Here is a 16,673-nt window from a genome sequence, read left to right as displayed (position 1 = left end):
GGTTCAAGGTCAGGGACGAGGTCATGTAAGTTATAAAAATCGCAATTTTCAAAACCTATCTAGTCTGCCATTCTACAAGATATTCGGCAACTGTTTATTGATTATGATAGTAAAAAATATTATCTTCTATCTTACCGGACAGATTTTTGAATTTCCTTCCCGTTTGATCGTTACGTGATCTGGAAGATGGCCAAAAACGCCGATGCGATTCGCAAAGAAGGAAGGAAGGAGAAATGAAATATAAATATAAAACACATTTTTATCCTTTTATATTTATACATTTTCTGCCGAAGGTGCAAGTTTCAAAACCCGTAATGTAAACGTTGGCATTTATTTTCAAAATATAATTTCGTCGCGCGCGCCAAAATGCCGAGTGGTCTTTAACCAAACTGCGCAGTGGAACTGCGCAGTAGTCCGGTCATGGCGTCTGAGCAGTGGCCAGCGTGGTTCAGATTGACTGTGGTTTCTGGGGCGAAGGTGATTGTTCAGAAGTATGTCGGCGGTATAAATTCGAGTGACTGTATTGGTGATTTAATCACGCAACATCTTGACAACGAATATTCTGGCCGAACGATTGCATCAATTCAGTGCATCAGCAGGGATAATTCGCAGGCTCCTCTCGATCGTGCCGATATGTAACATGATCACTGGCGGACATAGGGCTGCAGGCTGTGGGGCGAGGCCACGGATCTCGGATGAGGGGATAAGTGATAAATTATGCTACATGCTTCAGGCTTTCTGATTAATATATCAATGAGTACATTCCATAAATAATGAATTAATAATTAATGAATCTGGCATACAAAATGTTTTTTTCATACCTGACATGTTACTTTGTGCAGTGTCACGAAACTTCTGTGGAATTAATAATTAATGAATTTGCTAGCTCTAACGATTTTTCAAACCTCAATATCTCTATAAATACTTGACCAATTTTCATTCTGAAAATTGCATTATAATCAGTGAAGAATAATCTACAGGATTATCATAATCTCCGAGAGCTAAGCCTATTTTTTCGTTTTTTTTTTTCTACAACCGGAAGTGAAATGTCCCCAGAGAGTGGACGGACTGGAAAACCACGTATTGCACTTACTGGTGATTCTCATGTGTTAATCCGGGTACTAAATGAACAATACATATTTATTAATTATGTCATTAGTGGTATTATCCTAGTGTATCTCTGTGAACTATTTCAATCTAAACGGTTAGTTTGGACTGTTTCGCGGTTACCTGAACTGAACATTGAGAACTTGTGCTATTATAGAGATGACCGTCACCCCCACATGTGGGTAATTTTTCACTCTGTTTTCTTCTTTTCGTGTTTTCTTGTTTGTTTGTTACTTGCAAAATCGAAGATTTTTCAAGTATATTGGTCAGTCGATTTTGTTATTCTGTCTGTTTGTTCTTGCTGTTTGTCTGTTTGTCGCCTCCAGGTTACAATTTTAAACCGATCTTCACGAACCTTCACCACATGGTAGAGTTTGTCATAAGGAAGAAGCCTATTATTTTTGAGGTCAAATCGTCACAAGGTCAACAGGCCAAAGATCAACAACTTTCGTGTGATTTCTAAAATGCTCAATTTTCATCCGATTGACTTGAAATGTGAATAGGATTTATATTTCAGATTACTGAATTCAACCAGCCAATTATTTTTGTGGTCAACATGGACCAAAAGGTAAACATCGGCCCAAGGTCCACAACTAAGGTGGTGTTTCTAAAATCCTCAATTTTCATCCCATTGACTTGAAATTTGAAGAGAATTTGTATTTCAGGTCACTGAATTCAAGCAGCCAATTATTTTTGAGGTCTACATCGGCCGGATTTCTAAAATTGTCAGTTTTCATCCGATTCACTTGAAATTTAAAGAGGAGTTGCATATTTGGTCATTGAATTCAACCACCAATTATTTTTGAGGTCAAATTTGTTTTATGGATTTTGCAAGTATTGTGCTCTGCACAACGTCTTATTGTTTGTTTGTTTGTTTGTCCGGGCGATATCTCAGCCATCCTCTGAGCTCGGAAGCTGAAATTTAGGCACAATGTTTGTTTGTCCGGGCGATATCTCAGCCATCCTCTGAGCTCGGAAGCTGAAATTTAGGCACAATAATGAACAAGTGCTTTGGCAAAAACTGTTTTTATTTTTTGATTAATCAATTAATTGATTAATTACTTGATGATTATCGATTCATTGAGAACTTATTTATTTTCTTTCTCATCTGGGCAAAAATCTCAGACATCTTTTGAGTGAAGAAGCTGATATTTGGATATGACAGTGATTTGGCTATAAAGGGTATTTTTGATTTAATGATTAATCGATTAATCGATTAATTATTTAATTTTTGGATCAATTACTTAATTTTCAAAAAGTTACAGATTTGGATGAAACCGTGGTGGTTTCGATATGCTATTAGCCAATAAATTAAGAAATTAATTATTTTTACGATTATTATTTATTTATTTTAATTATGCAATGAATCAACTAATCGATCAATTATTGTACACCGCTCCCAATTCCATTTCCATATGCTGCATGGCGGCATCGCCGGGTGCCAAAGGCAACCCGGTAATGTTGCATGCTGGAGGATATGTTATTTACTTATTTGGCGTGGGGGCGGTGGACTTTGAATGTAGCTCAACTTGTCTTGTTTTCTTGTTGAGTATGTTGTTGGTAGGCCTGTGCTTGCAATATCTGAATTTGATACTCGTAGTCTTATGCTTTGTGTAGTGGCGCGTGCCTCTTATCTGGATTCGCGGAGGCTTGGGTTTGGCAATCGCTTGAGGATGGGAGCTCTGCACTGTGCCGCACTAGACAGTACAGAGCTGCCTGACCGATACAATGGCACTCAACCCAGATTGTTAGTTCAGGCCAGATCAGATCTGTGACTTGCTACAGGTATCATGTGAAACCTGTACTAACCTGTTCACGATCAAGTGTCGGTGGCTAAACCGGCTCCCTCCACCATTTCCTCCTGGTGAGGAGGGTTTATGTATCTGGACACCCAGCAGGACAAAAAACAACCTGTCAAAGGATGGAGGAGCTTCGTGTGAGCTAAGAACCATCCAAAATTTGGTGCTCAACTGCGTCTCCAGACGTCCTCCTGCAGTGGGTTACCTTTGCAAGGAGGATGGTGGCATGATTTGCACTCCGACCACCACAAAACAGCTTCACTCCACAAAACACAATGTAGCGTGTGTCAGGGTGTTGCTGAGGGGTCGTCCACCAGACTGCGGTCTCCTCGGTTAACCTGAGGATGTCCCTTCGGGTGGGTACCTGGAATGTCCCTATCCCTAAGAGATGGGGATAGGCCAGGCATCTGCCTGGGGGATAGTCAGATGGAGGCGCCTGGTGTACTGGCAGAAAAGTGTACGCAACGACGAGCTGTGGTGCTCAAAGATGTATGTATGTATGTATGTATGTATGTATGTATGTATGTATACTCAAAGGTCCAATTTCTTGTTGACGTTTAAACTAGGACTCACAGTTTAAATGTGGTTTGAATAAGGATCAAGTGAAATGTGCATTTCTCATCACTCAACAATTGACTTCTAATCAAAATAGACCGGAATTGAAGTTTGAAGGGAGGGACTAACTGCCATGCTTGGTGTTAGCTTAATGGTTAGGGTGGTGGACTAGGGATCCTCGGATCGAGTTAAAATCCCATTCAGCTGTTGAATTGATACCAGGTGGGGTTGACTCTGCCTGTTGTTCTTCCGAGGTCGGCAAAATGAGTGTCAACTTGCTGATATCCTGTGTCGGAGTGGCGACCTGTCCAGGATTGTGCCCAATAGCCAAGGAGACTGCTTAGGCAGCACCAACGCTCTGCACAGAGTATGGTCCCAATGGATGCATGGATTTACTGCCAGAAATAGGTGGTTTAAGATTGTAATCCATATAAAAAATTGAAAAATGTTATTGGTTCGTCATAGACAGGGTTTAACTGAGCATGGATTAAGGTTTGAATCACATTTATTTGAGCTCTGGATAAGAAATCGGGCCCGACTGTGACTTGCGATGCAATTTGATTTTCATTGTTTGTTTATCTGTTACTGATCCTTTATTTTGTTTTTCTTTTTTTCTGGTCAATCTCTTGTACTCGCAAGACTCTGGTTTCTGCAGCTCCTGTGGTTAATACAGTGGCTGAAGCAAGACACCCTCAAGCACAGTCAACTCCAATTCATTCATTCGGAGCTACTCAGGGTAACTTTCTTGGTGATGTGGTTGTTTTTGTTATAAAACTTCCATTCTCTTCATTCAAGGATAAGTTTGCATTACATGTGCTTGTCAAATATGAAACTTTTTTTTTCATTGAATTTTACTGTCAATTTGTTGGATTTAAGTATAACCATTGTATTTTGATAAATACTAGCATTGAACCCAAAGCTTTGCTGACGGTAGTTGAACAACACAACTTTGTAAGTTGCAATACAGTAATACACTTCAGCACTCACCACATATTGACAGTCAATATTGCACATCGCCCCTCCCTATTCCATCTCCAGGTGCTGCACGAGGTCATCGCTGAAGGCCTTTGCCGCCCGGCGATGACGCGTGCCGAGAGGACATACTCAGTTTTCGCCCCGTTTGTTTTCTTGTTACCCTTGCCAGAGGAGAGGATATTGCATTTGGGTCCGTTTGTTTGTTTGTTTGTCTGCAAAAACTTAAGTATGTGTATTAATTACATTGGACCCTTTAAAACCTTCAAGACCCCTTCAAACCTTTATAAACCTGATACCAATTAAGACCACGAAGACCATAAGCACCATGAAAATCCACAAAGACCTTCAGACCCTTAAAATTATTGAGAACCCTAAGACCCTTTGAGACCTCTAAGACCCAAAGACCATTTCAGACCCCGAAGACCCATTCAAACTCTAAGACCCCTGAGAACCCTCCTCCTCCTCCTCCGTATGCAGCACAAGGCTGCAGGTAGCATCATTGGCTGAGGGCACGGCTGTGCTGCCCCTATTACCAGTACACTGGTACTCATTTTGCCGATCTCGGAAGGATTACAAGCTGAGCAAACCCCACCTGGTGTTGATTCAACGGTTAACAGAGGCTCAAACCCAGGGCCCTAAGCTCCCAAGCCAGCCACTCTTACCGCTAAGCCAACACCAGGTTTCTTTAGAACCATAAATCCCGTTAAGACCCAGAGGACCCAAAAGATCCTGAAGACCAAGACCCCGAAGCCCCAAAAGACCCCAAGTGCAATGGAAATAATTGAGCAGGCAAAGGCTCCAACAGCATGAGCAGTGCGAGTGGCGAGGCTCTGCAATTTGTGATTACTCTTTCTTGTTTTCTTGTTGGGTAGTCTATCTAGTCGAAAAAAAAAAAAAAATTTCTACCCTTATCAGTATTTCCGTTGATATGTTTGTCTGTCTGTCTGTCCCTCTGTTCGGTCCAGTGCTCCATTAATGCAATGGCGATTTCGATGAAATTGGTTGGTAGGTTCATACCATGACCTAGTTGTGTGCAAATGAGAACCGTTGCTATGGACACCACCGTTGCTATGGACACCACCGTTGCTTAGCAACGGGACTTTGAAATTTTTTGAAAAATCATAAAAAATTCATTTTTTTCAAAAATCGGGCCACGAGCGACTGCGGGCAGTACATTCAGCCATATTGTCAAAAATTTCCAGCCAGATCCTATGAAAACTGTCGGAGAAGATAGACTTTGAATGAATCCTGGTCGAAAACAATAAAAAAACGAAGTTTGTTATATCTCAGAGACTGAGTCAGATATACATGAAACTGGTATGGTAGGTTCATGGTATGTCCTAGTTATGTGTGAGAAAGAACCGCTGCTATGGACCCCTCCATTGCCTAGCAATGGCCGAAAAACCTCTAAATGTGGGGGTGTTTTAACGAAAAAACAATCTGCAGCATCAACCCTTGAAGCTGGAATCATGAATTTTCTTGTGCTTAATCATCAGGTCATTTCCCATCAAACGTGCCCATCACGTCAGGTTCTATTGGGTAGTCGACTACCCATGTCCGCCTTCCGGCTTGTTTGTTTGTTTGTCTGTCTGTGTGATATCTCAACCATCCTTTGAACTTGGAAGTTGAAATTTGGGCACAATAGTGAACAAGTGCTTGGGCAAAAACGATATTTCTTATTTTTTGATTTATCAATTGATTGATGAATTACTGAATTATTATCGTTTTATTAAGTACTTATTTATTTTCTTTATCATCTGGGCAAATTTCTCAGACACCTTTTGAGCTCGTAAGCTGATATTTGGACACCACAGTGAACAAGTGATTTGACTATAAAGGGTATTTTTGATTTATTGATTGATCAATTAATCGGTTACTTGTATAATTTTTAGATTAATTACTTAATTTTCAAAAAGTTACAGATTCAGATGAAACGGTGGTGGTTTAGGTATGCTCTTAGCCAATTGATTAAGAAATAAATTTTTTATGATGTTTGTTTATTTTAATTACGTAATCAATCAATTATTGTACACCGCTCCCTCCCAATTCCATCTCCATGGTGCTGCATGGCGGCCAAAGGTGTCCTGGCAATGTTGCGTGTTGGAGGATATGTTATTAATTTATTTGGCATGGGGGTGGTGTACTTTGAATATAGCTCTACTCATCTACTTGTTTGCAATTTTTTTTTTATTCCAGAAATATTTTGTTTACTGCTAACAACTCGGTGTTAATTTTAGTAATACGCACACTTGATCGTCAAAAAACAACATGATGAAGTAATTTTATGTTCCCAGGGATCAGACATTATGTGGTTTTAAAAAATATTATTTTCCAAGTTGCAATGAATAATAAGCTTAGCCGAGCACTAGAGACTAGACGGAACAATGTAATGATGTCCCCGATGTAATGCAGTCTTACTATACCGCCATCTTACGAAATCTGTCATCCTGACTCATATCATCTGTCAATCAGCCTGTTGCTGACAGATGTCATATAGCCAGATAGTCAGTTGTATGGGTTTTCATGTTCAACTGCCATCAGCGAAGCGATGGGAATGGTTGAGTGCTTCGGCACCAGCTGAGATGATGTGCACAGATGATTAAATAAAAATAAAATTCTAGTATCTGAATCCAGAACCGGATATTCACCAAACTCTAATCAATTTGTCCTTGTGATACACCCAACGTGTCCACCAAGATTTGTCCGAGGCCATCCACAACTTTTTGAGACATCCTGCTCACAGACAGACAAGACAAATGGGTGAAAACATAACTTCCATAACCTTCAGTGGCGGAGGTAACGAGTCGCCGGTCCACTGATGGATTTCCCAGGTTCAAAGAAATCCACATTATTTATACAGGAAGGTTCCAAAATAATATTGCCATTTGCTTTCCAGCTGAATGCCATACATTGACAGTTTTTAGCTTATCTGGAATTTACATTCCAGATAAGGTATTGTTATCGCGCACCGTCCGTCCGTTCATCCGTCTCCTTTATTGGCTTCTCCAGCCAAACTACTGGGATGATTCAGCTGAAATTTGGCAGCAACGTTCCTCCCATGACTGGTAGCAGGACAAGGAAGCATTGATTTGATTTTTGGTGAAGATCAGATCCTGATCCGGATGCAATAATTTTTATTTTTATTTTTTAAATGTTTCTTCACCATTGAGAGATGGGGCCAAAAACTATATATACCACGATATTTCAAAAAGTTATGGACGGATTCGGACTAAACTGGGTGGATGAGTTGGGTAGGTGATGAGAATAAGCCAATTCGAGTTTGGTTAAGGTATGGATGCAGATCTGGCCTATCGGTAGGATACAAAAAGTAAACTGTTCAGCCTGGCATAACTATGTGCTCTACCAAGTGCCATTCTAGTTAGGTCATCTCTACCGAGATGACCTAATAAAGCTGAACCAAATGTCCGTACGTCCATACGTCCGTCCGTCAACAATTTTTCTTTCCGATCTTGATGAAACTTAGTATGTGGGTAGAGGTCGATGAGTGTTGCACAACGATATAACTTTTGTCCGGGTTCAATGTCAGGGTCAAGGTCACGAGGTCACGTAAGTTATAAAAATCGCCATTTTCAAAACCTATCTAGTCTGCCATTCTACAAGCTATTCGGCAACTGTTTATTGATTATGATATTAAAAAATATTATCTTGTATCTAACCGGACAGATTTTTGAATTTCCTTCCCGTTTGATCGTCACGTGATCTGGAAGATGGTCAAAAAGGCCGATGCGATTCGCAAAGAAGGAAGGAAGAAGAAATGAAATATAAATATAAAACACATTTTTAGCCTTTTATATTTATACATTTTCCGCCGAAGGTGCAAAAGTTTCAAAACCCAAAATGTAAACGTCGGCATTTATTTTCAAAATATAATTTTGTGCGCGCACACCAAAATACCGAGTCATCTTTAACCAAACTGCGCAGTCGAACTGTGCAGTAGTCTTCGGTCATAACTGAACATTGAGAACTTGTGGTATTATAGAGACTAGTACGGGCCCGTAGGTGCGTGCCTGTAGGTGAGTGCCAGTATGTGCAGCCTCTCTCTCAAACCTCGAAAAGGCACATCCGCGGGTCCCCAGCAATATTCCTGGCAAGTTTCAATCGTGCAAAAGAAATAATAATAAAAAAAAATAAACATTAATTGTGATGTCATTTGTGATGTCATAGCACGTGTCCTGTCATTGGTCAACAGATAAATGGCCGTAACTTGGGAACCGCTTGGCCGATTAATATCAAGCCTTGAAAAGGCACATCCGCGGGTCCACGGCAATATTCCTGGCAAGTTTCAATGAGATCGGACTGGCGGTCGTCGAGAAACGGTGGTTGCAGACACAGACAGACAGGCAGACAGACACACACACAGAGATTGCTGGAATTATAGATAGATGACCGTCACCCCCACACGGGGGTAATATTTTTTCATTTGACTTTTAATTGAGATCAAATGTGATAGTGGGTTGACATCTTACCTGGTGCGGGCGTATCCATTATCGCATTCCTCAAATTCAATTTTCTATTTATTTTTTCCCCAGGTGTCAGTCCCTCAGCGAGCATTCAACCCATTTTTTTGAAAGCATCATCATCTGTCCCAATTTTGACAGCTGTTGGTCACTCAGGCCCTGCTGTTTCAGCACAGATCTCTGCCCCACCTTTTCCCCACAGTCCATCGTCTTCCCAACCTGGCCTTCGTTTGCCTCTACCTGCCCCAAAGGGGGCTAAGGTAGGCCATTTTTTTCTTGTTGTTATGTTGTACCTAAACTTGGCCTTCTGGAGTTGTATGCTAAGTTAGGTCCAGCAAACCTCCACATAACTGCAGAGAAACAAAAAGATCTGCTGTGTTGTCTGAATTTTAAAGTTAAAAAAAAGTATTCATTGCATTTTGGAAGCGTCCTTAGCAATGAAATGATCAACCTTAATTGGTTCTTTCCTGCTCATTCCCTGTGCCTTCTCACTTTTGATTTCAAGACCCTTGTGGCGAATGCGAAGATCAGTGGACCGACTCCACAAGATGCGTATGCCCTGGGTATTGCCGAGGAGGTGAGAGAATTCAAACTGAACCACGTTATCCATTCACAAAAAATTTATACACTTCAGTATGGTCTTTTGTGCTCATTCCGTGCCAGTTCTTTTTGCATATCCAAAAGCAGGGTTGGTCAAAATTGTAAGTGCACTTTTATTCCTTCCCATTACTTTTGGCTTCTTTGCTGTGTAGATCGCTCAGTTTGAGGAGGAGCTTCGGCAGTTAGACCAGCGTGCAGCCAGTGCTGATGTGGTAGTTGGCTCCCGGGATGAGCTAACCGAGCTTCGTGCACACACACAGCACTTTCACTCCTTCTTTTCAGAAATCAAGGACACAGTTGAGGTTTGAAGATTGTTTTGTTTGGTTAATCCCTTATTTTCCTTCATTTATTTACATCTGTTGTCTTCCTCTGTCTCTCAGCTGCAGACATTGGCATGATGGCACAATGACAAAGCGAATTTTCTTGCTGAAAATTAATAATAAAATTAAGGACTCTTGCAGTTAAGTACCTGCTCATTGTGGGTGAAAACAATTTTTGGATCAACGTTTAAATCATGTTTATCATGAATTTTCTTCAATAAATGGTACTTAAATCATAATTAATTTTTAAAGTTTTTTTTGAAATTGATATCTACCATTATGATAAAATGCATTTGATATTTATAAAACAATTGTTTGTGAGGAATGTGTTTTCCATTTTGTATAACCCACACCAAGCTTTTCACACATTTAAAGGGTGAGTGTGATGGTCTATCTTGTAGCCAATTAAATTGGCAGACATTGATGTACACATCATTTGCATGTTTTTGCTTTAAAGAAAGTCAAATCTGGTTTGAAAATTTTCGTCTGAGTCTACAGCGCGCCAAAAGCATTTATTTACATGTTGACCCCGATAGACAAATGGTAAGTTGATACATTTTTGTTTATGTCTGGAATAGAATGTGAAATGATTAATTTTAAGAATGGGGGATTCAGCACGTGTCAGAGATTGTGGACGTGCATGTTTGTGAGCACGTGAAGTCGTGATTGGTCACGTCTTTAAAATGTACTCCCAACTTATTTTTGCTTCCCAACTTTTTTCCCTTTCTTCTTTAAACTTTTTTTTTGATGTCATTTTAGGCAGTTTACATCTGCTCTCTTGTTTAAATCTATTCTGTCTAATCAGTACCTAGTAGATTATAGACAAGGAGCAGTATGATGGTAACGTCATAGTTCTCGGGCATTTCTTTTAAATATTGGCTGCAGTTAAAAAAAAAACAAAAGAAAAACTTTCCTGCTGGGGCAGCTCATCTAAATTTGTTGTAATTATTTCCCATACATTCTAATCTCTATTGACAATGAATGCTCTAAAGTTTATAAACTACCACAATTTGGAGGCTAGCCTGGAAATGTGGCTTTCCCAGGAAATATCATGGCAGACAGTGAGACCCAGAAGTTTGAATGAAAGGACTTATTCAAGAGGATTGTTGAGAAAGTAGTTAGGGTGGGGTGGTGGGGGGGGTGGGTTCCAGATGGTCTTTTCGGAGAGACATAGAGAGAGTGAGACATTTGTCAGGGTTGAAATACTTGTTGTATGTGTACCAGCCATCAGTTAATGCATGGGTATAGAAAATAAATTCAGTCTTAAAAACGATCAATGCTGAATTTCAATTATATTCCAAATGAACACTTTTTTATTTTTTAGCAGTCAGAACTGCTGTTAAGTTTAATTTTGCTGTTTAAATTTTGAAAATCGGTTCAGGTTAAGAGTTTTTTCAGTGTTTTGTTAACCGTGTGAGGAAATTAAATAAAATAAAAAACTGGAGATGCCCGTAGCTTTGTTGCCTGGCATACACCTCACAGCTCTGAAAATGCCATTAAACACAAAAAAGAACACCTGGTCTCACATCAAAAGAAGAATTATTCACAATAGCTGTAGTCTTTGGCGAGGACACTTTCAGATTGAGTGTATGAGTATAACAACTTTATTAACACTCGAAATATAGCAAACAATAAAAACAACAGCGAGAGCATCCTTTACATTAAGCCATGCACCAGGAAAGGACAGATACAAGTCTAATAACGGAGCACCCACCTCAAATATGCTTGCGCGCAATGTGACAATCAACATTACTGGTCACGAGAAGGACTGGTTCACCGTCATGCTCGCCTGCACTGCAGACGGTGGCAAGCTTCGCACATTTGTCATGTTGAAGAGGAAGACAATGCTCAAAGACTAGTTTCCAGCCGGCATCATTGTTCGTGCACAGCAGAAGGGGTGGATAGACGAGTGACTGGTCCAGGATTGGGTGTGCACGGTCTGGAGAAGAAGGCCGGATGATGGTCTCTCTGACGATGGAGACATGATTGGAGACGATGGATACAACACGAGGCTGGATGCATTCATTTGTCACAACATCGACGACACCGAAGCGCTGCTCCGTTGGACCAACACCAGTCTCGTCATCGCGGGATAACCACTCCTGCAGCCCCTCTGTGTCCATCAACAAGCCGTTCAAGGACAGGCTACATTGCTGCTGGTTCGACTGGATAATGAGGGGGGAGAAGATCTACACCAAGAGGGAGAGGATGAGAAAGGTCGATCGTCTGGATTGTGAAGGTGTGGGAGGAGATACCGTCAGACATCATCAAGCGAGCATATCTGAAAAGACGCTGACAGCGACGGGGACTTGCTGTACCCTGATTCCGACAAAGAGATACGTACCGTTTTCGATGAGGAAAGCATTGACGAAGATTTCCTCGGGTTGAGCTGTAAAGCTTCATCAAACCCAAATGGCCCTTTTTTAGGGCCACAAATCCACAAGGAATATGTATGATACCGGTATGAATCCATTTTCTTCCTTTCACTAGTCAGGAAATAAAAAAAATCCTCTTTATAATATTGAAAAATAAGAAAGAAAAAAAGACTTCTTGGTATCCTCTCCTCTCTCTCTCTTCAATTTCTTGAAAATGAGAATAAAACTGTGAAATAAAATTTAGCGGACATGGGAGTAAGCATGTTGGTACCTCTGTCATTTTGTTCTGCACAAAGTTAATATACAAACGTATTTCGATCTAGATCAGAAAATAAAATGATCAATGTAATCATTTTTTTTGATGGTGAAAAAGGGGTGGTGTGGTTAATACACGGCCGCGGTTTATACACCGGAAAATGCGGTACCTATTTTGGGGGGGGTCAAAAACCCTCCCGTGGACGCCCTTAATGAACACAGATTTTGATGCGGTCGATACACTTTGGTACGTCAACGGGTGATGAAGGTTGTGGTGAAGTTTCATTAAAGTCGTGTGTAGTTTCGGAGAAGACAGCAAATACCTATTTTTGTGGAGTTAAAAAAACCCCCGTAGACCCCCTCATTGAGTGTAGATTTTGATGCGGTCAATATACCTTCATTAGGCATGAGATATGAAGCTTGTAGCTAAGTTTCATCAAAATCCTGTGTTTGGTTCAAGCGATAATGACTGAAGTGTTTACGGACTGACTGACTCACTCACTCACCTACGGATACTGCTCGATCGCATTAGCTCACCTGACTAAAGTCCAGGTGAGCTAATAATAATACATCCTGCATTATGATTATGGTAAATAGAGGACACAGGTAAAAGTACAAAATACATGTAAAACAGTTAAGTTGGGACTTAGGGTACCCTATTATTGGCCAATGTTCTGAGATGCTGTATTGCTGAGATCTGATCAGGGGCATCACAATCCAAAAGGAGCCTATCAAGATAAGTCCGAGTTGTACCTTGACCATGATGCAACCGCTGTGTGGGATGCCAGGTCGACACCTGTTGGATTAGTTGAATGCAGTACCTTTCAGATTGAATATGAACAGCTAGTTGTAGTCTCTGCTCACAACACTCGGTTTGGTGGATGAGCTTGGCATGCTGGTAAAGCTCCTCATTAGTGATCCGCGTTGGCCAATATATCTTGAAGGCCGCTCTAAGAAGGTGTGAGTGTGTGCCATCAATTTCCTGCTGAAAGGTCTCGGTCAACGTCCAAGTGTCTGCATGAAATATCTTGATTCTAACGTGGGGTCAGGCAGAGCAGCAGAGTCCAATACTGGATTTAGACACATTTTATGATGCATATTATTGTCATATTCATTCTGAAATAACTCATCCTCTTTTTAACTCCTAAGCCATTTTTGTTACAATATTTACACTCGTTATAATCCATCACGTGAGGCAACAACATAACATTTTCAAGGAATATTGGTATGTGGCAGTGGCTTCATGCAGACGTGCTGGGACTGAAGGCCGAAGTGCTCCAGGGATTTGTTGAGGCTGAGGAGTTGCGACAGAGGAAAGAGCGGAGCCAAAACAGAGACTATGTGGAGCTACTGCAGCGCCGTCCTCTTGATCCATACAGTGCGCGGCAGCTCAAGGTGAGACCTTTGACCGTGAGAAATGCATAATGCAGTTTTGGCAATTTTCAGTCTGTCCTTGCACATTTGTGCATTTATATTTGGTGTTGCAGAATGTTTTTTGTGTTTTTTAAATTATGATCGCATTACAAAGTCAGGCCATGTATGTGCAGGGTTGTGCACAAATTATGAAGTAGCAGTATGAGTGGTCGATTTCAAGAGGTATATTAGTATGGACTTGGTCATAGTTGACATGAATGGTCTTTTCTGATTTTTATTTTCTTAATAAGAAATTTCAAGGAAAGGAGCCACAGAAGTATTTCCCCATCTATCCTGCATAGTATATCCACTCAATATAATCCATCATGTGAGGCAACAACATAACATGTTCAAGGAATATCTTTAACAGGATCGTGCATTGTGGGGAGGGGAGAAATATTGGAAGAGGAGGCATGTTAAAACAAAAACATTTAAAACTAGAAGGGCACTCGGTAGAGCACATACCTCAGCCCTGCAATGCCTGATCCACGAGAACATATCGGGCCCAATACATTTTTTAAATATCATGCTAGACATTGTTTTTGAGCCCAATCTCTCAATGGTGAAGAATCCCTTAAAAAATTAAATAATTATCGTATCCAGATCTGGAATCGGATCTTCACTAAAATGGAATCAATTCGTCCTCGTCACAACACCCAATCTGTCCACCAAGTTTCGTCCGAATCCGTCCACAACTTTTTGAGATATAGTGCTATACAGCTCTGGAAAAAATTAAGAGACCACTGCAAAATTATCAGTTTTTCTGGTTTTACTATTTATAGGTATGTGTTTGAGTAAAATGAACATTTTTGTTTTATTCTATAAACTACTGACAACATTTCTCCCAAATTCTGAATAAAAAATATTGTCATTTAGAGCATTTATTTGCAGAAAATGACAACTGGTCAAAATAACAACAAAGATTCAGTGTTTTCAGACCTCAAATAATACAAACAAAACAAGTTCATATTTATTTTTAAACAACACAATACTAATGTTTTAACTTAGGAAGAGTTCAGAAATCAATCTTTCGTGCAATAACCCTGATTTTCAATCACAGCTTTCATGCGTCTTGGCATGCTCTCCAACAGTCTTTCACATTGCTGTTGGGTGACTTTATGCCACTCCTGGTGCAAAAATTCAAATAGCTCGGCTTTGTTTGATGGCTTGTGACCATCCTTCTTCCTCTTGATCACATTCCAGAGGTTTTCAATGGGATTCAGGTATGGAGATTGGACTGTCCATGACAGGGTCTTGATCTGATTGTCCTCCATCCACACCTTGATTTACCTGGCTGTGTGGCATGGAGCATTGTCCTGCTGGAAAAACCAATCCTAAGAGTTGGGGAACATTGCCAGAGCAGAACAAAGCAAGTGTTCTTCCAGGACAACCTTGTACGTGGCTTGATTCATGAGTCCTTCACAAAGACAAATCTGCCTGATTCCAGCCTTGCTGAAGCACCCCCAGATCATCACCGATCCTCCACCAAATTTCACAGTGGGTGCGAGACACTGTGGCTTGTAGGCCTCTCCAGGTCTCCGTCTAACCATTAGACGACCAGGTCTTGGGCAAAGCTGAAAATTGGACTCATCAGAGAAGATGACCTTACTCCAGTCCTCTACGGTCCAATCCTTATGGTCTTTTGCAAACCTCAGCCTTGCTCTTCTTTGCTTCTCATTGATGAAGGGCTTTTTTCTAGCTTTGCACGACTTCAGCCCTGCCCCTCGGAGCCTGTTTCGAACCGTTCTCGCCGTGCACTTCACCCCATCTGCCGTTTGTCATTCTTTTTGTAGGTCACTTGATGTCATCCTACGGTTGTTGAGTGACATTCAAATGAGTTGGCAGTCATCCCGGTCAGTGGAAAGTCGTTTTCGCCCTCTGCTAGTCTGTAGCTTTGTTGTCCCCAATGTCTGCTGCTTCACCTTGTTCTTATGAACCACCGTCTTTGAAATTTTAAGGATGGAAGCAACATGACACTCACTGTATCCCTCTGCCAGTAAAGCCAGAATTGAACTCTTCTTTTCCTCACTCAAACTTTTCTTTTCAACTCTTTTGGCATGGTCAATAGTTATTTTTTTGATTCCAATTACTTTTGAGGTACTACTAGCACTGATTTTGCCATCCAGCTGGTCCTATTGCAAGAGGGTAGTGATGACCACAGCAGTGTTTTTTTTTATACTTTTCCGTGGTAAATAAGATTCAGTTCAGGTGATCACCTAATCAATAACTCACGAAGTAGAATGAGGTGTGCCTGTGTTGGAATTCAACAGACACTGGAATGGAATGGCTGCCATACATGTGGAGATGTTGATTTAAAAAAAATTTTGGAGTGGTCTCTTTTTTTTTTCCAGAGCTGTATATCATTTTGGCCCAAACTCTCAATGGTGAAGAGTCACTTTAAAAATTCTAGTAGTCCGATCCGGGTCCAAATTTTCACCAAAATCTAATCAGTTCGTCCTTGTCACACACCCAACCTGTCCACCAAATTTCATTTGGATCTGTCCACAACTTTTTAAGATATCATGCACACAAACAGACAGCGAGGGGTGAAAACATAGCCTGCTTCACCTTCGGTGGCGGAGGTAACAAACAATATGGATCGAAGGATTTGAACTGGGGTGATGGGCAGTGAGAGAAAAACATTCATTTCACGAAAATGACGAAATAAAGGAAACGCTTCAAATGAAACATTTCATTTGCTTTTGACTTTATCTCTGATGTAATGATGAATTTTACCACTCAAATTATATTGTTCATTATTCCTGTCCAAGTGTGGATGTTTCATTCATCAATTCA

At 40.7% G+C, this 16,673-nt stretch overlaps 1 protein-coding gene across 1 annotated transcript in view; it reads left to right on the top strand.

Moving 5' to 3' along the window:
* The window catches only part of NUP214 (nucleoporin 214), a 104,547-nt gene that overhangs the window by 26,140 nt on the left and 61,734 nt on the right, over nucleotides 1-16,673 (top strand). Inside the window, exons 8-12 of the mRNA XM_085853471.1 lie at nucleotides 4,101-4,197; nucleotides 8,987-9,174; nucleotides 9,420-9,491; nucleotides 9,667-9,816; nucleotides 13,701-13,859. Of these exons, the coding sequence (XP_085709597.1) occupies nucleotides 4,101-4,197; nucleotides 8,987-9,174; nucleotides 9,420-9,491; nucleotides 9,667-9,816; nucleotides 13,701-13,859 (666 nt within the window). The remainder of the gene's footprint in view (nucleotides 1-4,100; nucleotides 4,198-8,986; nucleotides 9,175-9,419; nucleotides 9,492-9,666; nucleotides 9,817-13,700; nucleotides 13,860-16,673) is intronic.

Source organism: Eptatretus burgeri, chromosome 14 (assembly GCF_056783735.1).
Source record: "Eptatretus burgeri isolate ZD-2024b chromosome 14, Ebu_testis_v1, whole genome shotgun sequence".
Classification (NCBI taxonomy): Eukaryota; Metazoa; Chordata; class Myxini; order Myxiniformes; family Myxinidae; genus Eptatretus; species Eptatretus burgeri.
Note: the sequence above shows the minus strand (reverse complement) of the source record. Positions and strands in the feature narration are given on the sequence as shown.